Source organism: Cyanistes caeruleus, chromosome 5, assembly GCF_971803275.1.
Source record: "Cyanistes caeruleus chromosome 5, bCyaCae1.hap1.1, whole genome shotgun sequence".
Classification (NCBI taxonomy): domain Eukaryota; kingdom Metazoa; phylum Chordata; class Aves; order Passeriformes; family Paridae; genus Cyanistes; species Cyanistes caeruleus.
The window spans coordinates 79,267,421-79,291,767 of NC_141705.1; the positions used below are offsets into that span (position 1 = coordinate 79,267,421).

Here is a 24,347-nt window from a genome sequence, read left to right on the forward strand (position 1 = left end):
TCCCTCTGAATTTCCTATTATTTTTCTGAATTTTAAGGGGGAGATAGACCCCTTGGTCATTTTCTTCTAATGCAGTCAGTATCCTAATCTAAAATTTGAAGGGAAGAGTAGAATTTTGGAGGTCCAAAATTCACAGGAGTGTTTTTTATTGGTTTGATTAGAGTTTTAATTCAGCCTGCTTTCTGCATGTGCAACCAAATGCATTCTTCTCATCTTTGATTGCAGTTTGAATTATCATCATGGGACCAAACCACAGAGATTTTGTTCATACTTAGGAATGTTTTCTTTGTCAAGATAGATAGTTCTAGAAACCCTGCAATGATATACAAGGTCCATAATCTGGTCTGTAACTAGCTCAGTGATGGTTTAAACAAATATACCAACAGATTCTGCTATCTTTATTCACAGAGTTACACTTTAAAGATCACACCTGGGATGGATTTTGATTCCCTTAGTTGTGAGGAACAGCACCTTGTTTTAGCCCTAGCACCACTGATGCTGATGAAAGCCATGCTAAACTACTCAAATATTCGCTCTATATTCACTGCAGGATTATACAGTACATTTCAAGACCACAGGCTCTTAAAAGTTTTCCCCAGTAGCAGTATTTCAATCCTTAGTCCCCAATACGACAAGTAAAAGATAAAAGGATAAAACCAGAGTAAAAAGAGTTAAAGTGGGAAAAGTTAAAGTGGCCACTGTAGAGGCCCAAGAGAAAATAATGAAAAGTGTACAAGAGGCCAGCGGGAAGACACTAAATCATGATTTACTGGTAATTTCTGTGGCACAGAGTACTCTGGGAACAAGAATCAGCACTCTACACTATATGCAGCCCTCCAGCTCTCAGTCACTGTGCTTTCACAAGAAACCAGTGCATTACATTGCAGCTGCAAAACCCAGCTCACCTCTCTGACTGCTCAATAATTTTGATTTACAGGCTTCTCTCATACTTGCTGGGTTCAAGGCAAACTCTGGCTAAAAATATGCCTGCATGTGGGATGGGAAATTTCCCCAAAATGGGAAACTTGAAACAATTTGTCCAGCTGTCTTTCCACCTCTTTTTAGTCTTCGTAACACTCCAGCATCTCTTATAGCACGTTCTCTGTGAAATCACAGAGGCAATTCATGATTTTGGATCACAGCTGATCCACATAGCTTACAAGCTAAGCCCCTGGCTGATCAATCAGATTCCTGTGGAAGGACCTTTGAGCCAGGACAGATTCTGAATGAATTCCATGAGGCTCTGTGCAGGCTAAAGGTCTATCCAGTTGCATTCTGCTAGTGATCAGTCAGAGTCTAACAATGTAACTATTTTATGCTGTGTTAATAATAGATATTACTATTAGTTAATAAGGCACTTCTTTTAAAAAAAAACAACCACCAAAGTCCTCAAATCCCTAGGTAATTAGAACACAGTAGAGGAAAGGGACGGGAAGAAAGCTGTTCTCTGTTAATTTGACATACCAGGAATATTGCTCACTGTTTCTATTGTTGTAGTCCTACAGCAAAAACTTAGTGTCCTGCTCACTTCACGCAATGGTACCTCTCCATTTCAGGATGGCATGTCCATAAAGCACCCGCTAAAATGCATGAATGTGCTAAAATTTTCCATCTATTTTAATTCCTTTAAAAAGTTCAAATATTTTGGACCCAGATTTGAGGTGATACATCTGACATTCTTAAGTAAGCTGAGGAATATACCACTGGCACAGTCTGTGTGCCAGGTGACCACTGCAAACCAGTGGCTGCAAGCAAAATGGACACTAAGTTTCTGCTACCAGGTTTACTCTTGAATAACCGATGGCTTCCACACCTGTGCAGTGACGCCAGCTTTCTTGGCTGAAAATTTTGGCCTCGGAGCAGTAAACAAAGAGGATGTGGTGGTTTCTGGCTTAGAAAACGCAGAGAAGCCTGTGGGTGAGTACGATTCATTTCCTGGGAGAGAGGCGTTTGACGGGAAGGAAGGTTGGGAACCGTAGGCTGGCACGGAGTACACCGAAGAAGGCCGGGCCCTTGTAGGAGAGCCAGCACCAGGTGGAAGGTAGGTAGGTAAAGGCAGTGTTTGCTTTGAAGGGGACAGCTTCGATGTCTGCTTCATGGCAAGGCTTTCCTTAGGAGGTTGGAAGGTAAATAAAGATGGATCGAGTTGGTAAGGTTGATGTTTCATAATATCCAAAGCGTTGAGACCTTTCTTAGGTTTCCTTTTTGTGCTTTTGGTAGCAGCAGCGGCCTTAGAGGAAGGCTTGGTAGCAGCAGGAGGGTAGGACGGGCAGTGGATGGGATTATAAGCAACGGGTGGAGGTGCTCGGACATTAGGTGAATATTTCCAAGAAGCTGGTAAAGATGGAGTTGGAGATGAGGCTCGTGCCATGTTTGCCTGCACAGTCTCTGAATCCACTACGTACTTCTCCATTCGGGAATGCCTCCTGGCAAACAGCTGTGCTCCTTTCCCACTCATAGCTGGTGGCATCTCGAAGGGAGGCTTTGTTTCTCCAGCACTTGGGGTGACTGGTGTTGCCTTGGGGGCAAGGTTTGGACTCGCCAGGCTGGCCTGAGGCCCTTTGAAAGGACCGGCAAGGTCAAGAGTGCTTGGGGGATGGACGGGAGAATGAGGATACTGTGGAGATTTGGGTGGTGCAGGATACGCTGCCTGAGGTGAGGATGGTGCTGGGAAAGAAGGAGGCTTGTTGGAAGCCGCAGCTGAAGGTGACCAAACTGGTGAAACTGGAGTGCCAGCGGAAGGAGACACCTTGAGTGAAGGCTTTGGAGCAACAGGAGGAGGGGCCTTCTGTTTAGATGTTTGAGTCTGCATGAAATTGCAAGCTTCTGCTCCCAAACTGAGGTAGTCTTCTTCAGGTCCTGACTCAAAACCAGCTCCGGTCCCTTTTTTGCCCTCTGCATTGTGTACAAGGGACAACAGGGCAGGATTAGGACTTACTTTGGGTGCATCTTTGAAGTTGAACATAGGTTTGGAAGTGCTCCTTCTCTTTGCCTCCTGCAGTATCCCGGTTCTTTTGGCCGGCACGGCAATCCTTTCATCCCTGGAGGCGATGTGTTCCGTGGGCTCAGTGGCTGCCCACGCGGGCGGGGCAGCCTTGCTGGCCACAGGAGCTGAGACAGGTCTGTAGAAAGCCTCAGCGGGTGGGCTGACAGAGCAGTAAGGAGGCGGTGCTGCTGCATCCGAAAGGGGACTGGTGACATTTCTTACCGGTGAAAATGGTGCAGCTGCTCGGTTTTGAACTCCAGAAGGGAAGGGTTTCGCTGTTTTATTCAAAGATGCCGCCTTTTGGGTTCCAGAGGATTGAAACGAGAGGTTTGTGCCAGGTGCTAAGCCAAAGCCATTTTGTTGTACCACTTTGCTGTGATTCTGGCTCACGTCTGTGTAGCTTTTGCTCACACAGGTCTGCTGCCTTGACATTTCCTCCTCTTTTGATTGATAAACGGAAGAGCTCACTTTCTGGAAGTTCTCTGTCACGGTGGTTTCCCTGTGCTCCTCTGTCTGCACTGTGCTTGCCTTCATCTCCTCCTGCTCCGCTGTAATCTGATCCATCCTCTGCCTCCTCTTGGCAAACATGAGGGCCCCTTTCCCTGTGCTGTCTGCGAGCGTCTGCATCTCCTCTCCACTTTTTGTCTTCTTTTCCACCTCGAGCAGACCACTGTCCCAGTCAAACGTCACGATCTTACCGTCCTTGTCAATGTCAGAGAAAAAATCTTCATCTATTTCCGACTCACTCGTTGCAAGCAAACTCACCTCAAAAGTGTTTTCCTTGTCCCCCTCTTCACCTTCACCCTCTTCCCCCTCGTCCTCGTCACGTTCTAACTCCCCAGTCCCGTAGCTGACTAAAGTGTATTTCCTCGCCCTTTGGCGGCGCTTCTTGAACATCAACACCCCCTTGGAATTGGGGTTGGGAGCTGCCGTCAGCAGCAGTGCAATACTTTTACATTTAGATTTGGCTTCTTTGACCTGCTTCTCCGACAGGCTCTCGCTTCGCCGGAGCCCTGTGGAAAGAATCAAAGTGCACATTAAGTTCATGCGGCCCATGAAATCACAAGTTGACTAAGAAGTGTATTTTTCTGTACTGAAATTTATTAAATATGAAAACATTTCTTTTGTATGGAAAGTTCATTATACTCGAGTTTTTCTCACGGTGTCAGCTGTGTTATAAATTCCATACCCAGCATTCCTTGGAGACACACCCATGCAAGTTCAAAGGCTGCATCACTTTCTTTAGGACTCTCTTAGCTCAACAAGAACATTACACATGTCTTTATTTCTAGCATTCTTAATTTTTATTCCCAGCTCCAACAGGCAGGTGATATTTTCTTATTTATCCAATTTCTGGTCTGGTATTTTCCAACTATTTGACTACAAGTTCCTAGGCTTACACAGCCATCCCCAGCAGGCAGGCCCATGGCTGCTTAATATCCGAGACCAAATGAAACTGAGCAGAACTGATGCACTGTCTGACAGTGGCAGCAGTTTCTGCCATACAGGCATTTATTTCACTCCTACAAATTGAAAACTTACTAAAAGTCAGTATGCTACTGCCTACCAGCTGCTTAAAAACAAGTATACATCCAGAAGGGCATACGCAGAAAATATCAGCATTGGCTTTCAGACCCTTGGTAGATGTGGGAGTTTGTCCATGGTACACAATGAAAGCAGGTTTCAGTCTTTTAACAAGAATTACTTGCCTGAAATATAAGTTCTGTAAGGTATAAAATATACAGAATATTTATTTTGGAAATGTGGCAAGAGTGAACACACATTGAAGAACAGAACCAAGGAGACTCAACTAACTTCTCAAGGCTACTCACTGGAGTATCAATAACTGTGTTTCTGAAAGCATAAACTACTGGTTTTCATCAGCTGATGAGAAAGAGGAACAGATGCAGCTGCAAAGATGCACTGGACATCAGTGTGATTGCTTCCTTGTAATGGGACATGGAGCATGTGTCTCATGGGGCAGTGCTAGTCAGGGGATGTCCCTTCTGCTTTCCCTTCCTTGTACTCTACCACTGAATCTCATCAATGACAGCTTCAAGAGCTCCTCCCTTCAAAAAACCTGGAATTTAAAGCTATTCCTGAATAAATCAATAGTCACAAGGGAAAAAACATGCCTCTGATAAAAGAAAATAGAACAGTAAATTATTTAGTATCTTTTGCTGGCATAAATAAAGCAAATTTATTAAAGAAAGCCATGCAATGTGTTTTCTAGTCATGATCCTTTTAGCCATGTCAGTAGATGGAGTCTGATACTTCTCCTATTAAAGACAATTGGAGTTTTGCCATTATGCCAGATGACTGCACAACTGGACCAATGGTCCTCACAAGAATGTGTAAAAGAGAAAAGAGCTTGGCACCCAAACCAGCAATTTGTAATATTTTATTGTTGGTGAGCCAAATCACAAAATCCTTGGCTCAGTCCTGTGACAATCCAATTGCTTACAATAGTCATTGAAGATATTTTCCAAAACTATGGGTTTTGGTGTTAGAGTGCTACCTATTCAGGTAAATATAATCTGAATAATATTTACAGAGAAAATTTCTGCTAAAGAGATCAAAGACCCATAATAAAAATTCTTCTCTAGTTCAGACTTAAATGCTGCATTATATTTTTTACTTTGGCAGAAAATACACACAGTATTTGCTGCACACAGAGTATTCACTGTGCTGGGAAATTTGTTTTTTCTAATATGTAGATAGGTTAATAATGATGATGATGATGATGATGATAATAATAATGATGATGCAAAAAAATGTATCCAAGTAGTGATTCCTAAGGATAATGACCTGCCACCAGTTTAGAAGGGACTGAGATTGTCATAGTTGATGTGGGAAAAGGACAGGGCTTCTGTTCTTAGAAGGGTTTATCATGTAAAAAGTAGCTCATTCTTTGTACTTTTGCCTTTTAAGATAAAAGGCACTGCAAGTAATTCCCTAAGAAATGCAGGCACAGTCCCACAGTTGGTTCTGACTTCACAGCCAAAATGTGAAGCATGTGCACTTTTCCTTTATACTTCATTTAATATGCCCAAAATATGTGGGTTGCATACAGACACTTAGGTATAAGTAACAGCCTAATCCACTTGCCAATGAGACACAAATGGTTATCATGCTAAAAATATGCTTCCAGAGGAATTAGCAGTGGGTTAGCAGAGGAGTTCCAACGCTGCATATGAAATAGTTTGTTGCTACAGTATCTCACTGCACACATTCAAGCACCTTTGACATACTGCTACTAAATCCCCAGACAGGATTCTTCACATTGTTGGGAAGGAGCAGGCAACCAACAGAAAGGTCCCAGATGAATAAAATAACAAAGAAATACATAGATTAATTAATAAATAATACACATATACACCCAGTTAATCAATATTGGCTCCAGTGGCAAGTTTGCTTCCATGTGAACTTCTTGGACACATTTTGAAGCCGACCTCTGGGTCTGGGAGTCAGGAGAAATAACATGTTCACTTTACAGTCTAGAGAAGGCTGACAAAACCAAAAGGATCATGTAACAGTTATACACATGCTGGTGTCCGTCAAAATCTCTTCTGCAGACAACATCAAGATTTGCTGCTAGACTTTTTTATTAGCTTTTCAAAGCAGTGGCATGGCTTTGGTTTTTGATGATGCAAATGGCAATGCAAAGCTTTTGCTATAAAAGGAGAAACCCACAGGATTCACTTAGACATGTGCAAGCAACTTGCTGTTTTTGTTAATATTTTACAGATTGCCACTGAATATGAGTGAGAAGACCAGCAGAGTTCAGCCCTTTCTGGAGATGTAAGTATTTTTAGTTGGACAAAGTCATGGGTTAATTTCAAAGTGGAAGTCTACTAAGCAAAGTTATTCAGCACAGTTAAGGCATGGGTACACTCTTGGCTCATCACCAGGAGCATTGTATTACCCTGAAAAAATATATAAAGCAAGAACAGAAATGTCTCTTGAAAGAAAAAGAGATAGGGAAAGTTAGAAAACTGCAGGAAAAAAATCTCTAAACATTTTTTCCCTAATGCATTCTAAATCCTGAAATTATATCAAAAGCTACAAAAGATGCCCCCAGGCAGTGCAAATGGTTAGATGGGACATACTCACTTGCGTGCCTTGCCCTGTGCTTGAGAGGTCTGTGTTCCTTTTCCGAGTGCTTGCTGTCTTCTCCCTGCACTGTGACTTCTGGTGAGATTGCAAAGGAGAGGAGGGAAGGAGGTGCTTCTGACTGCCCTCCTTCTACTTGAGAATCAACACACCCCCTTTCAGACTGAGACCTGGGCGCTTCCTTCTCCCTGTCTGAGCAGTCCAGGATCACCTCCACCCTGGGGATAGATGGAGCTGCACCTTGGATCCTCTTCACCTCCTTGCTGCTAGAAAAGTGGACTACTTTGTTTGACCACTGGATGTTGCCCTCCTTTACACCCAGAGGAACTGCACTGAGGGAGCTGCTCCCATCATGTGTTGCACTGGGTCCTCTGCCTGAAGGGGGGCACTTTTCTGCCCCCAAGAGAGTCACAGCAGGAGCACTGGTGGCCTTGTGCACGTCATTTGAGAGGGAAAACTGCAGCTCAACCATAGCACCCGGCCTTTCTTCTGTCGTCCCTCTGACAGCAGCCTCGTCTGTCACGATCACTTTGGGGGTGCCTATCACTTTAGGAGGAATTCTGTGGCTTTGTGTAGTCTCTTGTTTCGTTTCAGAAAAGTGTTTGTTGCTTTCTGCTGCTCCGTGGTGAGTCCCACTGTAAATCTCTGTGATGCATAAATCTCCACGGGGTATCTCTTGCGCTGTGTTCATTTGCAGTGTGGTGTTCTCCCTGTAGTCCTCAATTTTTATGTTCTCGTGCTTCCCGTTTTCTCTTTCAGAGCTCAAGGTTTCATTTATTCCACTGGAGGATCTGCACATACATAAACAATTCGAGAAATTAGGCTGCTTTAAGCACAGCCATTGTAAATAGAGTTACAAAAGCAATTTCTGCATAGTGTTTCCCCACCCTAATTAATTGTGGCACCTTCTACTAGGTCCACTTAGATAGAAGAATTTTCCCAGAATGTAGAGGTCTCAAATAGAAGCACCTTTCAAAGTTGTTCAACTTAGCAGTCCAGTAAGAGGGAAATTACATGACCCTGGTGGAACTATGACCCCACTACAAACCTGAAATGTGGAACTGTGTCATTCTTAACATCAGTGTGCTTTCACAGACACATTTCTGTTACAGGGTTTCCAGACAAAGGCTGCTGAGACTTTTGAGACAATGCTTCTTCATATTTCACATGTCTGTGAGAAAATTAACTTTGCATGACACCAGAGGAGTGGTTAATTTTTGGCTCTGTAGCCACTACTGCAAATGTTTAAGGCACCATCCTTACATGTGGTTCCTGTCCCAAATCATTCACTCTCTAAGGAATAGAGAAGTACTGGATAAGGATGAGAGGGATTCAAATGTGTTTTTGAAATTCACATTCAATGAATTCCTGTGAGGATCATCATCCTTATATATCACAAATTAATTGAAATATTCTGGGCCTATTCCAGTGGTCCAGCATAAAAGGTTAGTGAACCTATACAATATTTCCTACTTATTGAAAAAGATATTATTTCTAACTGGAGAATGTTATCCTTGCTTGTGAATAAATGTCAGTGTAGCTCCTTCATCTAAGCTATTAAATCCCCTGGCCCAGTTAAGCTGATTTACTGCTGTTAGGACACCTGCTATAGTCTTTAACTCCTTCTTTCAGTACTCTGCACCAGACTGACTGATATTAATTTGAGGAGAAACCTTCTGTGGAGCAAGGCTGCAGCATGTTATTAAGAATTTCTATCTGCTAGAATGTAGCAAAGCACTTTTTCAAATGAGGGAATTGGTAGATGTCCCCAGTAAAGTATTAAGTACTATGGAGATTTTTGAAATCAAAAGCAGCCCTGGCTATTCTGAAACTTTGGAACCCCCTAGAAATAAAGGTTGGAAGAAGCAGCAGAAGGAATAAATCTGTCAGTGTACTGAAGAAACTTCAATATCGCTTGCTTTTTAGTCATGCAGCTTACTGCTTGTGGCAGTCTGGGTCTGCCTCAAATAGCACGAAATGTGTAACATCCATTTCACCACACATGGGGCTTGGTAAAGGTCAGACAGATTTTAATTTAGGGAGCTCTTTGTGAGTGCTGCTGGATCCCATCGGATGATGCTATTGGGATGATCAATTGTACCGCTCTCGCACACAGATAAATTACAGAGATCTGTAAACATTTCCTTGTAAGATATGGACTAGGGGCTGGGCCAGCTAAATGTTAGCCTTTATTGGTAGTTGAATGATTGTGTGTATGTGTGGGACAGAAAGATTTCCACCTTAAAAGGCCCTTGCTACGTATGGATATATTTCTACTCTATATAGACATAATTGTGTAGCCTCTGTCAAAAGGCAGAATACCGAGTATGATTTCTTTTTTGTCATTTTGGATTCTGTTTTGGCAAATTATTGTTTTTGTTTCAGGCCTTTCCAGCTCACTGCAGGAGCAACAGCCCTGGTGTAATTCCAGGAAGGAAGCAGAACTCCTGGAGTCAGCACGGCAGGGTTTGTCACAGGCTCATGTTTTACTCCCTACATGGAGCATTTCATGTCGGCATGCACAGAGCATTCCCTTCTTCTCCCTAGAAATGTTCTCTCCAGACTCAGCAGCAGCCCAGGAGCTGCTAACACTGATGTGAGAAGGGCAGGCCGGCGTTTCGGTGTCTGTCCCCTCTCTCCATGTTTCCCGGATCCATCTGCTCAGCACTTGCCGGGAAGGTCAGTGAGATGTGCTCCCCACCACGGCATCTGGGAGTGCCCGCCCTGCAGGGTGTCCCTTTCCTCTCATCCTGTAAACCCAGCATTTTCTGGGCACTGCTGCTGGTCAGTAACTCACTGCGGCTTACACGGCATTGGGAAAACTTTTGGTAGACATCAAAGGCCAAGTAGCATTTTAAAAACTACTTTAAAAGCCCAATTTTCCTCCCAGTAAGATTTGTAAGAGCAGAATTAGGTCAGCAATTAATGCCTGTGAAAATCACATCCTTCGTGCAAAAAGTTCAGGGACAGCCAGGAGCTTTCCAAATATTCTTCCCTGCTAACAAAAGATACTTAGATGTAAAGATCACCAGTGGAATACCACTTAAATTATTCTTTCCTCACGCTTTCCTTTTTCTTGAGATGGCTGCTAACAAGTGGCTACTCAGGAAAGGAAGGATTTGCTTCTCACTGTTCTCAAAGGATGCTAATATACTTCCTGAAAAATCCTTCTGGGGGTAACACTGAGAGGGATAGTACCCACAAAGGAGGTGGGAGAGGAAGAGAAATGTTTCAGTCCATTCTCCCATAGCTGGGAAGATACAGACAGCAGAGGCTGGGATTTGGGAGAGATGAGCTGATGAGAAAAAATTTAAAGATTCTCACAGTGAATTTCTTTAGAACATTGTAGTCACGTTCAGAGTGCTGAGCAACTGCAATTTTCCTAAAATTTCTGACATGGTTTCATTCGATGAAACACTGAATTATGTGGTATAAACCCTCTGTTTTGGTTCTGTTTTTCAGGACATGCCTTTCTGCTCATTCAGTCAGGGGCAATGGAGAGTCCCTTTCAGCTGCAGCATCCTGTGGCCTTCAGACAACTGAAATATCAGTTATGGAACAGCAACAGGCAGGAGTCAAAGTATGTGGAGCTATTTCTATGGCTGAAGAGAAGACAGCTGGTCAGCCACAAATACCATTCTTACAAGTGCAGTCCCAATAGCCACATTATGAATTAAAAGCAGAAGAATGCAGCTATCACATGAGGAGCACTCAGCTGGTCCAGGAGCAGGAGCTGTGCACTCTGGGGAAGGTAAGCTCTAATCCTCAGCTACCACTGTCCCCCTGATCCTGTCACACTGATCCACGACTCAGCCCCAGACACGTACAGACAGGCCATGCAAAATGTCTGTTATAAATAAAATGAGCACTCCTTGAAATCATCTAGTTTTGAAGGCAGACTGTCACTTTGAACTTCTAGGCACTTGAGGAAAGCTCCTTTGTGCAGGTTGCAGGAACCATGAGGAATTTCACATGCTGTGCAGACATCTCTGGTAGCCAGAGACGAGTGCCTATTTTCAGCCTGGATGCTGCTCTGGTAGCTGTCATTATGAATCCTGATCCTTTCCTGGTCTTGCCTGTGAAAGGGAGCTGCAGTAGCTCTGGGGGGAGCCTTAAGTCCTTAAAAGGAGTGTGGGAGTTTCAAGACTTTTCTTCCTCTTCTTACCCCACTGAAGGCAATTCAGAGTTCACCCTGCCTGAATTCACAGTCTGGGGAGAATGTGCTTTACTGTAGGTGGCTCTGAATTGAGCTTGCATTTATTTCACTGATGGCAATTACAGAGCAGGCACTGGAGCAGACTGATGTTCAGTGAGCAGTAATGCTGGCCTACTTGCAAGTTTGCATGAAGCTTCTCTGCTCTAAGAAACTCAAAGCATTTTCAAAGAAAACTGGAATTCCCTCTCACTGCTTTACAAAGGCAGAAACTGAGACCCAGAGAGCTGTGACTTCCCCCACCTCATCTAGTGAGGTGATAACAGCTACAGAAATAGAATTCATGACTTCCAGACCCTCTCCTCCTCCTGACCACTAACACATTTTGCCACCCAAGAAGACCATTTGCCATGTCATCATCAAGGCATATCTGGGTAACACAGTTTCTCCATCTATACAGCCTTTGTTTTTTGTAAGCCTCACTTCCCTATCTGTGGGGAATAACAACACTTGACTGCTTCAAAGGGGTGCAGAGAATAACTGAACTCAAGGCTCTGCAGTATGCATATATGGTAGTGGACACCTTGCAAGTATTAATACTTACATTTGGAGACTCTACTATTAATTCTGTGCCTGACTGCTGCTGTTCAAATTATATACATTAACTCCTTCAGCTCAAATTCTCTGTCTTCCTTTTCCATCCAAGCAGAGTTACAGACATTAACAGGACTATCAAAACCTCTCAGTTTAAGTCTGCAAAACGAGTGTGTTCAAAGCCAGCATTTTCCAGGTGATTCACTGAATTGCACCAAAGCATCCTGAGCATTCCTGTACCTCTTGATAAGCATCTGCAGGACGTCAGTCAGGCTTTCCATCAGAACAATGACTTCAGCATAGGTCAGGTCTCCACAAGGCTTGCCATTGATAGACACCACCTCATCCCCCTCACACAGTCCAGCCTTGGCTGCTTTGCTTTTGCTGCGGACCTACAACGAGTCAAAAAACAAATTCCAAAAGGCACAATTAGTAGTGTTCATTTGAAAAGAGCAGCAACCATGTCCTCAGCATGCTTTTTGTCTGTGCAAAAGGATCGATAATATTGATCATAAACAAATTTGCGGTAACACAAATGAATAACTTGTCTCGGTTGAGGTTAATACTACTCTGGCCAGTAATAATACAAAACTTTCTGCTTTACTGAACTTTTGAGATAGGTGTCAGACATGCTAGATGAATTCTTTTAAAACTGGGAGAAACATGAAAATTTGGGACAGACAACAATCAATTGATCACAGTTTAGCAGAACTGCAGAAACCCCTCATTAATTTCTCTGAAAATGAAGACTACGAAGAGCTGAAATCTGCACTGAGATTGTAAAAGAAGAGCATGTAAATTCAGGCCTCTCTGGGCAGATATAGATATAGATATCTATATGCTGGTCACTTGTTCCTTAGATTCCCAGCTGTAGTTTTGATCTCCAAACTATAGACATCTGCATCCCTGGTGATCCTAAATCTATGCTTAGTCACGTGAGTAAGTGCCCTGATTTATTAAAGCACACTTGTTATGGTCTAAACTTCCCTGTTAGGTTCTCATTCAAGAATCCTGTGCAACTCAGTTTTTTGCAGTTTCACTCCTTTTTCCTCTGGCAGTGTGTTACAACTTATCACAGTCTTTGCATAACAAAACCCAGACAGCTCTAACACCACTCAAGGTATGCCTACAGTTGATAGCTGCTTTTGAAGTACCTGTTTGGCATAGAGTGTGTTATATTAACCAGGATTCTTGCACAAATCTGTTTTAGAATGACATATACACATAAAAGGGTGGGCCTTGAGTTCTTTGATCTCAGCCTTCTACCTGTTGGTGTGAGTACTTTGGCCTTATACCGTATCCAGTTGCTGATTCAGTATGTTACCCTTGTTAATTCTCACAGAGTTTTCTTGAATTTTTTTTTAGAGAAGTAGCATTTCCACCACACTCACAGTAGCAGAGTCAGTCCCTTCTGATATACTCTGGATCTGAGGGTAGAACTGCCACACAGACTCATGGAATTGCCCCAGATTTTCGATTAAGCCACTGGGCTGGTGCCTAAGATGCATTTCAGAAAGGAAGTTCCTTAGAGTCAGGATGATGTGGGGCACAACAGTAAGACTGTACATTTTTCTGTGGCAGGGCCACCATATCTATCTCTGCTGTTTCAATTTACACATTCCCATATGTCACATTATGGCTCTTGGAGCAGTGAAGGAACAGAAGCCTGGTGCATACAGAAGGCAGTTTCTACCTTGCAGAGTTAACATTTACAAATATGGAGTGGTATGCTGCTCTGTTTATCTCCCCTTGGACAAGAGCATAAACATCCTTGTGCCTTGGGAAGAAATGACACTTTAGGCAGTGTTTAGAAGGTTTTGCTTCATATAAGAGCTAACATTTGGGTTGAGGTTTAGTTACTATCTTTTTTTAAGTAGGAGGGTATGCTATTAAAATTTTACAAGACATTCTTGGCCTGAATGTAAATATTTAATGTAGATACCATGAAGAATTTTGAGTGACCCTTTTTCAGAAAATCTATGAACATCCATTATAGAAACCTGTGAACTCTGAAATAGCATAATGTGATACCTAGATTGTGAGAAGAAAACCTGTTTCTCTTTATTTAGTGTTTGAGGGACTACTTGGTAGCATTAAAAAGGAAAAAGAAAAACAAACAGACAAGGGGATTGATTTTCCTTTCAAAGTTCTTAAAAGGTTCTCTCAGTCCATTTTTCTGCCTTGTGAATTGTTGAGAGATCACAATTCTGAGATATTTGAAACTTCATGCAGTAAAACACTCCCAAATTTGAACAATGTTTATATAAAGTCAGTATTAACCATTTTTTTTTTTCTTGGTGTTTCTATTGGGGTAATAAAAGGGAAGAAAGAGTACCCAGAAGAAAATAGGCAAGGGCAGATTGTGTGGTAAATGATAGCAGGTTGCTTCTAAGATAGAATATCCTACCATCATTCATGTTATTTCAGCCTCAGCATAACACCCACTTACTCAACAATATGTAGACTGCTTTGCCAGGCAAGCTGTAATTGTTTCTGGCTTTGTTTAATTCTTTTCACTGGAAACCCACAAAAATGAATAAATAATTTACTTGTGTAAACTGAAACTTTTCAGATTTCTGGGAAAAAGAATATAAATAAATAAATAATAAATATCCACCCAGAACAACAAAAACAACAACAAAATTCCAAGAAGATCTGTGGAAAGATCTCCCTGGTAAAATATGTGTTCGGTGGACAGTTTTCTCTCAAAGTTTTGGCAGAAAGCCTTTGAGGACCCCTCTGGGAAACAAAAGCTGCTTTTGTTAGCAGAAATGCAACTTGGTCACACAAAGGACAGCAAGAAACCTTTATCCAGTTCTTGGGAACTTAAAGCAAGGCATATTTGGTAGTAAAGCAGGAGAGATTCTTATAAAACCAGCAGTTGCTCTTGCCTCCTAGTGCAGCCCTGGATTTCTCAGGTGCTTGTTTCTCCTATGCACTGGTGTTGAAGTTTTCCTTAGGAAGAAAAAGTGCATTTTCCCATCATTTTTTTTTTTTTAATGGCATCTGACCACAAGAAAATTAAGTTTGGATCTAAGTTTTCCCATGCCTGCAGTACCAATATAACACAGCAAAACTGGGCTGGTGCTGAACCTGCCAAGATACCAGCTGTTACTGGGCACCTTGAAGAGTTTTGCCCCATTTTCAGCTGGTGCTGTCTCTATTGCTTTCCTGCACTCCCTCAGTTAGGACTCTTTATTATTCATTGTACATGAAGTGTGTAGTTTCTTTTTATTCCCAGATTTCTCCTGTATCCAGAATTTCCTGCTATCAGGAATGCCCTTGGTTGATTAAATGTCAGGTGCTGAGCAATTCCTCATATCCACACAAATATTAAACTTAGGAGAAAACTATTCCATGCTATGTGAAGAACTTAACCTGGGTGTTATCTGAGCACCCCAGGGGACCCAGGACCCTCTGGCACCAGTCCAAAGGCAGCAGGAACTGGGGGCTCTCCAGAGGCTGCTCAGGAGGGTCTGTGAAGACTTCAAGTGGAAACTGTGAGCGAGCAAGGTCTGGGTGCTGTGCTGGCCTGGTGAAAGATCACCTCCCCAAGACACAGGCATGTGGGGAAAGTGCAGGACAGGAACTTTGGTGGTGGCTCTGGGATGCTGCTGGTGCTGGAGTAGCCATGGGTGCCCACAGCATATGGAGTTCCAGCCAGATTCTTAACCAGTAAAAAAAGAATAAATGGATGGATACACAGTGGTTGTGCTCTTGTGAGTGTGAAGAAAAGGGGTATTTTTAGGGAAAACAAATGGGAAGGCCCACCCTCATTCTGTATATGCTGTAGTGCTTTTGATTTAAACAAATCAAGTCTCCTTCTGCCAACTGGAGACTCCTTCCCACGCAACTAGATCTCCTTTGATTTACTCTGAAAGCACTCCAGTTACAACCCAGAACTGTTCCATGCAATGAAACAAGGCATGGTAAATCAGGAATAACAGAGAGATCTGCTTCAAAAAATGCTTCCCTGAATGAAGCTTAAAAGCTGGAGTAGATGCACCTGTTACTTGTTGTGGCTGCATGTGGATGCACAGACAGCAACTGGGGCTCAGCTGACCAGCTGATGATTTTGGGTGCATGTCTGAGCCCTATAATAAGCAGATCAGAGTTGAGGTATTTTGAACCTGGTAACAAGGTCAACGAGTTGTAGTTTAAAGTGAGACAAATGGATTTGAGGACGCTCTTTAGTCCAGGTTCTCTAATGGCACAATGAAGAATTATTAGGACGTTTCATCATCTCGGTTTTACCAGTGATTTTTGCTAAGGATGATGTGCAATTTAATCTTGTCCTGGAACTGAGTTTATTCTGGAGCTAGGAGCACAAACTTTTATCTGGGATATGTCTAAGTGCTGTGCATCAGGTATAGCCTGACTGAGCAACCAATCTGAGGAAATGAGCAATATAACCATAAGCATAGTCCATTTAGCCTAAAATTATATCTTATAAAATAAGATTTATGTAGCTTTAAAATATACATATATTTACACAGCAAAATTCTGAATTTAAAGCAAGATTTCAAAAACCATGAGATATTTTCAGAACTATTTTCACTTTTTCAGTTTGCCAGCAGCTTTTAAACAGCAGAACAGGAAATTTTGCCACTGGATGTAGTGGAAGTATCCTTCCCTGCCATTTAAGGCCCTTTGTTCATACAGACAGAGAAGTTTCTTTCATTGAGGGGTCACCTCTGAAACAGCCTATTGCATTGAATATCCTGTCTGATCTCTGAAACCTCATTTGAGCTGCTGTTGCCCCTCAAGGTTTGAAGCTGGTTCCTGTGGACCTTATCTACATGCGTGTCCTCAGTGGTAGGTTTGGGTCTTTGGTGGCTGGCCTTGTGTTCTGCTGTGATGAAATATGTTGCCCAAAATAGCAAGGCTTACTGGGCAAGGGACTTCTGTAAATCAGTTGTCCATCCTCATTACTGTTTATTACTTTAGTTATGTCAGCTGCAAACTTTACCAGCAGTGGCTGTGTTTTCTTTTAAACACAGTTGGTTGAACATCAGTAACAAAGGATGTGTCCTTTGACTACTGTTATGCCCTTCCTGAAAAATGATTCCCCAGATTAATATTACCTGCTCAGACCCAACAATTAGCCAGCTTTTAAAGCAGTATTTTTTTTTTATTACAGTAGCAACCTTTGATGTCTTGTTGTTATCAGTAATGAAGAGATGTATTTAAGAAATTTCTATTAAATAGCCCTTCAAAAGTAATCATTAACCTAAATCTTGGGATTAGTACCCTTACTCTGTAGAACTATTAACTAATAGAGTGACATTGCTTAAATGTGCCTTGTGTTGAGGTTTTTTGAATTGTTCTGTTGTATTGCCAGAGATAAGAAATGGTAAAGAAGCAGAAAAAAGAGAAAAAAAGAGAAAAACCAGAAAACCAGAAAGTTGTATTCTGCTTGCTGACAAAGTGACAGATAGTACTACATGAGAAAGCACACGAAGTGGAACTCAGCTTTGCCACTTAACTATGTACAAATTAGTATTACATCAATTAAAAGCCTGCCTGTTAATAGCTGCAATAAATTTATCTGGCTAACATGTTTTTCTTAAATATATTTAAGGCCAGCATAAATAAATTAATGTATTCACTACTCAGTTTAATTTTATCAGACATTAGCTCATACTTTCCAGAAGTTATTATTTTCTCATTAATTGATTAGCTAAGTGTTAGTCATGAAGTTCAGGATCTGGGATCAAAGATCAGTGTTTCCTGCAAATAGTATTTAAAAAAAAATCCCAAAACCCACCAAAAAAACACACTTCATCTCTTCTATTATAAACCCTTCAGCAAAGGCAGTGGCTGGTAAATTATTCAAATGCATTTTAAATTTATCTGTCACTCTAATAAAATGAACAGTGCTTTGCTCTGAGCAGGAAGCAGAAGCACTTGAAGGTGCAATTGTTAGTGTACTAGTAGTTTGACCTGTATGAAGTTAGGGAATTAATAATGAAGTTAGAAATTGAATTAATTTATCCACAGTTTATAAATAAGGCTCTAGGGCCTTGTTTGGCAATGGTTATGCATGCAGGAGTCCTTTAGACAGAAATGTAGCCTTCAGTTAGTGAGAGCTTTTTGGGGATTGGATATGAAGGACTGTACAGTAAGTTAAGCCTACCTCCTGATGTGCTCGGGTTTTTTAGGGATCTCCGTAGATCCTTTAAATAGCTCAGAGACTCCAGGCTGGTAAACACTGCTATTGCTAAATCAGAGGGGGTGATGAAGGGACAAGCTTACATCCCCTTGTTTACTCCATGGTTTCTGGGGAGGGGGGGAGTTTAAATCAGGTTTACAACAAGAATATCTAAACATGTTTCTACCTTAACGCTTTCTTCCCCATCCCCAAGCACTGCCATCACAAGTTACAGTGTGGGCTCTATAAATAATGAGCCTTAAGGGAAAAAAAATGTCCCTAAGTGAGGAAAACTGGAAGACCTTTGTGTTCTTAATTTTCTCTTTTAATATGTATATAAAGAGAAAGTAGTTGTCAGTAGACAGATAGCAATGAGCAGAGAAGAAGGAGTCATCAGATCTTCAGGAAAGGAATTTGAGCCACTTGTAGATTTAACTGAGTAATGGTAGTGTAGTTGAGGAGTTCTTTGAGAGGTTTTAGAAGTAGTATAATTAGGAAATATTCTGGCCTACAGCTCTTGTCTGGGCTTTGAATCCACATAAATTCATTAGAAATACCAGGTTCTGTCTAAGCTGAAGGCATTTTTGGCAGGACAGGGCTCAAGCTTATGGATTGCATTATGAGGAAGATGGTAGAAATGCTATTGAGGTAACAGTGGAATTAACAGTTGACTGGAGCTGGAGTGGGATCACTTACCTGGGTGTATGTATTCTGTATACAGACCCCATGATGGCTGCATGCATTTTATAAAGGTCCTCTTTAGAGCTGGCATACCAAATTTTATTCTGCTTTCATTAGCCATGCCTGTACTTGAGCCTGAGTCTGCTGCACGATGTGGCTCCAGCTATTTGCATCTGTGCTGCCTGGAGGTGACTTTGCGTCAAGCTGATTCCAGTTCTCATCCTCTCTGGACTAAATTTCTCTACCAGATAAGCTACTTTCTTTCAGAATTAGTCAGGGTAAAAGTCAAAATGTTAAAACTTCAGACAGGGCAAATTCACTGGGATTTGTGAGATCCAACCTTTCCCTAGCTCCTCTGAATGTGCAGGAATGCAATGAGGAGCCTTGCCCCAGAGCTAAAGCTCAGGTGCTGTGACTTGAGCTACTCTAAATATAGATAATATGAATAGAGATACCATGAGTATAAAATACTTTTCTATATTTTACCTTGAAGTCTCTGTGTCCCCTGCTTTGGGGATGGTATGAAGGATTTACACAGTAAGACCAGTGAGACAATGCAAATGCCTGATAATTAACTGTGTTAAACAAAGATGCTTCTAAGTTATCTCCCAAATGGAAAGTTTTGAATAATGAAGTAACTTTGTCTTGTAAGGTAAGCACAGAACATTTTCTCTCACCAAATTCTTCCCAGCAGCAGGATAATGATATTGGGAATTGGGCAGTTCAGCCCACCCTTTTCTCCTTCTTGTCTTAAGGGAAACCTACAGACATACACTTTCATGATTGTCTGTAAAGGTAATTCTCTTTCTAAATGGGTTATGAGACAAAATAACATTAAAGACGTCAAAGGAGGAAATAGTTACGATGTCCAGACATAGTTTTATTACTGAGTGTTCATAAAGTCTGTCCAGAAGGGGAGGTAGGATATCACTCTAAAAATGCACAGGAGTGCTGCCTTTGATTATCACTCAGATCATCATTGGAAAAATTGAACACTGCAGTAAATATTATAGTAGCTCATGGCACAATAGGAGATCTGGGATGCCAAGCCACATCAAACAAAGGTACTTTTTAACTTTCAAATCCATTGATCTCATTGCAAAGGTTCTGGCTTTACTTAACAACTCACAGCTAAAGTAGACCTTTAATCATGGTTTGCTCATGTAAAAGCTCACGGGACATTCTTGCAGAGGGGAGATGGTACCAGGTGGTTATTGCTTTCCTCTTTGATTAACTCTGTCTTCAGTTCTTCTGCTGCACTGTACATGTGAAATCACACTTCTTGATTGTGGATCAATATAGTTGATCAGTTCGGTGATTGTTGTCTCCTCCTTCCCACGGTGTCAGAAGTACTCACATAAAGGTTCAGTTCTCTGCAGTGTGTATTTGACAAATGCAGTTTGGTAAAACTTCTTGCACATTCTGTCGTGGGAGGGTTACAGAACCTGTTTGGCCATTTATATATTGACAGAGCACTTGTGCCATTTGGACCCAGAGAGCAGACTGATCTCAGTGAAAAGAAAAGCCTGCTCAAATTCCCAAAAGCCTTGCCTAATGTACTGGTAGATCATCTTACTGGTGGTTGCCTTTTTCTGGCAGAAATCCAAAGTTAGCAGCTGAAGAAGGGATGAGATAATGACCTCTGAAATATTGATTTGGTATGCTGGCGATGCAGCAGATTTCCCAACAGTGAGCTTGGATGTACAGCACTTAAAGTCTGCTAGTCATTTTGTACAACAGATCCAGTGCATAGCCTTTCTTGGGGTGTACTACTGCATACTTGTAGTTGATGTGTCAAAACTAAAACATCGTGCTGATTTACCTTTTTACAGTGAATTTTTGCCACAGGGGAACAAGTGGCAAGGAGAGGAATGATGCCATTGCTTCTCAGTGGGGTAGCTGTGCATTGTCTGCTCAATTTCCATTCCCCTTTTCTTCTTGCACAGCTTGAGCAGTGGCTGGCTGTATGCTTCCTGCCTTATTTTTAAGTCCTAACCAGCTTTGATCTCTCCACTGTAGCTATGTTTTCATTTCTTCCCACTGCTTCCCATGCAGAGAGATAATTGAATTGTCAGTGCTTCTTTGGGATTGAGAAAGTAATGCACCTTTACTGAGTGCTTTGGTATAAAGGTAGAGTCAAAAGTCTTTAACTGCAGTACACCTTACATCCTGGAGATCAGAATTTCTATAATTATAAGGTTAAGGGAAAATAAATAGAGATTTAAAATGTCTTTATTATCTGCCAGTGAACAGTTGGAGGCAACAAGTGCTACAGCAGACAGTTCTTGTGATAAGTATATCCACTGCCTAATCTGGGGCTGAGCTCTTGTCACTGATGCGTAGAGGAACTGCAATGTGCATGCAGTATTTGTACAGTCCCAAGACCAAGCACTGGCTGTTTCCAGTAGAAAAAGGGGCACATTTCTTATACCAAAAATTGCAGTCAAAGCACAGTTAAATGAAAGGTACAAAAGCAAAGCCTGACACCTGACACCTTACTTACATGCTGTTGGTGCTAAAATAACAATGGTATATAATAAATACACACTGTCAGAAAGAGAACATTTCTAGCCTGGGCTTGTGGCTGCTGGGAGAAAACAACAGAGGTATGTGGCAATTTACTGAACCCTTCAGTTTCTTTAGAAAAAGGAGGAAAAAAAATAAAAAAAATTAGTTTGCTGGAGGTCTTTGTACTTTCCCCAGTTTAGTCCAAAGCATGTTTGTGTCATTTGATGCTTTGACTTGTGACCTGCCTTTCAGATTAAGCAATGCTTGGCGGGGGGCACAAGGGGCATGAGGGTTTTTTGGGGTGGTAGGAGTAGGGGGATGACTGGCTTCTTAGTGCCACACAGCCTATAAATCCATCCTGGCGGCAGGCAAATGAGCCACTCGGTTTACTGGTGTGCACTTCGTCAAATCCACTCATTCCTAGCTTCGTATCCTGTATCAATTACTCTGTTCTGTGTGGCTCCCCTGTCTCATTTTCACTCCATTGGTCACCTGCCCAAATTCTCTCCATACAGGGGGACGGGGAACAGGCAGAGAAGGAAAGACAGGAGGGTTCTCATTACAAATCTGGATTTGAGACAACACGTTTAATCCTTAAAGCAAAACTACTCCAGTGACAGTTAAAATGTTCGGTCTCCCCAGTCTATTGCCCGAAATGGTATTGTTTATTACAATCCCTTAACATTATGTCATGAGCTTGCAAATACATGAGCGTGGCATATGATCATCCTCCCGAAAGGAATAGCAAAGGCAGCAAGAAGGAACAAATGCCGTCTTACAGGTTTCTGTTTCAGCGAGGGCTGTAGCTATCACTGTCAATGATGTCAAGGTTATCCTGAAATGTGTGCCCAGTGATGTATTTCTTGCTACTTGCCTCACTGCTGAGGCAGCAATTCAGTCAACACCAGCAGGATCATGCAGTGGTAACTGGAAGCTTTGCCTCAGTCCCTGTGGAGAAAGCAGTGGCCCCGTGTTTATTGTGGGAGCTTTCTGTGTGTACAAAGCTCAGCAAAACTGAGCCAGATCTCAGATTACGGGGTAAGGGGGCTTTGGTGGCTTATTAGCACAAATGAGAGACATTGTTCAAAGAAACCAAATAACAAGACATCTGGTAAAGGCAGCATCTAGATAATATACATCAAACAGTTATTGTGTTATGCACAAGCAAAGCACCCAATGCCAAATAATCTTCACAAGAAAGCAGTCTTCCAAGTCTTTTGAGAAGTATGAATCAAACAGTGGCCCAAACTCAGCTGAGAGCTCCATGCAGGGGCTGTGTTCCAGCTCCCAGTGCTTGTAGTCATCTTTACCCAGACTGTTCAACTAAGTAAACTCAGAATTATTCTAAAGAAAATGGTCCTCTGTAAAAGCTGCTAGATTTATTTACCAGGGTTTCACATGAAACTCCATCATGTTGCCCTCTCTTGAACTGTGTCTATTCCTTTCACTTTTCAAAATAAGTCAGCTAGGTTCAAGCTTCCCTACTTCCCATGAAAATTCTTACTGACAAATTTCAAAACTGCCTGTTTCACTGAATTTTCACTCTACATTGACATTTCTCTAATGGCTCGATTCTTCATATCTTAGACAGGTAGTGTACAAATTTATATTGATCAGTAGCTTTAGCCATGAAATAGAGTTTCAGACAAGTCTCCCAAGACTCACTGTTCAAACAAACAGTCAAAGAAAGCATGCAGAATCGATTATCAATCTTTTTAAATTTCCTTAAAATCCCTTATGTTCGGGGTGTAATGTTTTGAAACAACCTCTTAAAACTGAGGCAGTCTCAGGCCAACCTGCCTTGGTGTTTAGGAGGAAAAGCTCTGCCAAAGCTGGTGAATGTCCTGTGAGCGCCAACACGTAGGTTCATGTGAAGGCCTTCCAGTGTTGCCTGGCTGCTGTCCTGGACAGCTCCTGTTTTGTGACTCATCAGGAAATCTGGATGTTCATCAGCCTCACCTCTCCCTGGTGACTCAAATAAAGCTGGCCAGGAATGGAGCAATGGTGGCTCCGAGGGTGGATGTACATCAAGGGTATCCAAGCCTGCCAGGGGAGGCCAGTGACCTACTGCTCCTCTCAGAAGAGGAGATGAGGTTTCTGTGCTTGTGCTGGAAACCCTAATGATGGGGGAAATGGAGGCTGGAGACTCCTGAGAGATGTTTTCAAAACCCCCAGGGAATTAAGAGAAAAATATTCCCTCTGTGGGCTTTCTCACCCACCTGGGCAACAACAATGGGCAAGTTTTTTAACCTGTGCTTTTAAACAAAAAATTAAAGCCCATAATCTGCCACGGAGATTTCCTTACCTGGGTCTCAGTTTTTAAAGAATATATCCAGAATTTGCCTAGTTTTAATTTTATCAGTTTCATCAAGCTCTAAAATGGCCATAGACAGATTGATGCAAACTGTCACAAGATATCTTGCTTTTTCGGTGGCATAATCTGAAGTGGCTTTAATCAAAGACAGTTATAAACAGGAATAAGTATCTCTACTGAAAAGATCTCTTTGTCACCCCCTTAATCCTTTCTTGAGAAGGCAACCCTTGAACACATGTGACCATTGTGCAGGTTTCATTAAATTGACATAGAGATCAGCATTCATAAACTGCCTTTCAGCTCCTGAATAAAATCCTGTGTAAGTCACCTGTGGGACCAACCAGACTAAAAATAAAGTATCTTACAAGTAGAGCATGAGATTTGCCCTGGTACTGAAAGCTGAAAGAAGAATGAATCTCTCACAGGGTAAGCTAGAGTCATATCCCCATCTCCTCATTCAGATTTTAAGATTAGTAGTCACATTTCATAATTTGGAAATATCAGCACTTTCAAATTCATGTTAAATATGCTGCCAGGGGAATATTACAGTGCTGGAAGAAGAACTATTTTGGCATGGCAAGTGGATAGTAGTAGTCAGAACACTGAGGAAATGCTGTTTTACTCCAACAGTAGTTGTGGAAGCTGAGCCAGAGTTCTGGCTCCCATGTCCAACTGTGGCTGTTGTCCTTGCACATTTGTGTCTGAGGCCAGTCTGACACAGAGGTGCTGAGCTCTGTTTAATGCTCCTGGACTTAGTGCTCCCAGGAATTAGACCTCCTATCCTTACAGTCTCCAATTCCAACATGCTGGCAGAGTTAGCTTGTTTAGTCCCTGACTTTAGTAAGAG

General features: G+C 42.0%; 1 protein-coding gene across 2 annotated transcripts in view; it reads right to left on the reverse strand.

Moving 5' to 3' along the window:
* The window catches only part of SYNPO2 (synaptopodin 2), a 77,687-nt gene that overhangs the window by 14,195 nt on the left and 39,145 nt on the right, over positions 1–24,347 (reverse strand). For both annotated transcript variants that reach the window (XM_086888049.1, XM_086888050.1), the window contains exons 2-4: positions 12,087–12,238; positions 7,100–7,890; positions 1,814–3,999 (exon numbers count right to left, since the gene is read on the reverse strand). In XM_086888049.1, coding sequence (XP_086744175.1) covers positions 1,814–3,999; positions 7,100–7,890; positions 12,087–12,238 — 3,129 coding nt within the window. The remainder of the gene's footprint in view (positions 1–1,813; positions 4,000–7,099; positions 7,891–12,086; positions 12,239–24,347) is intronic.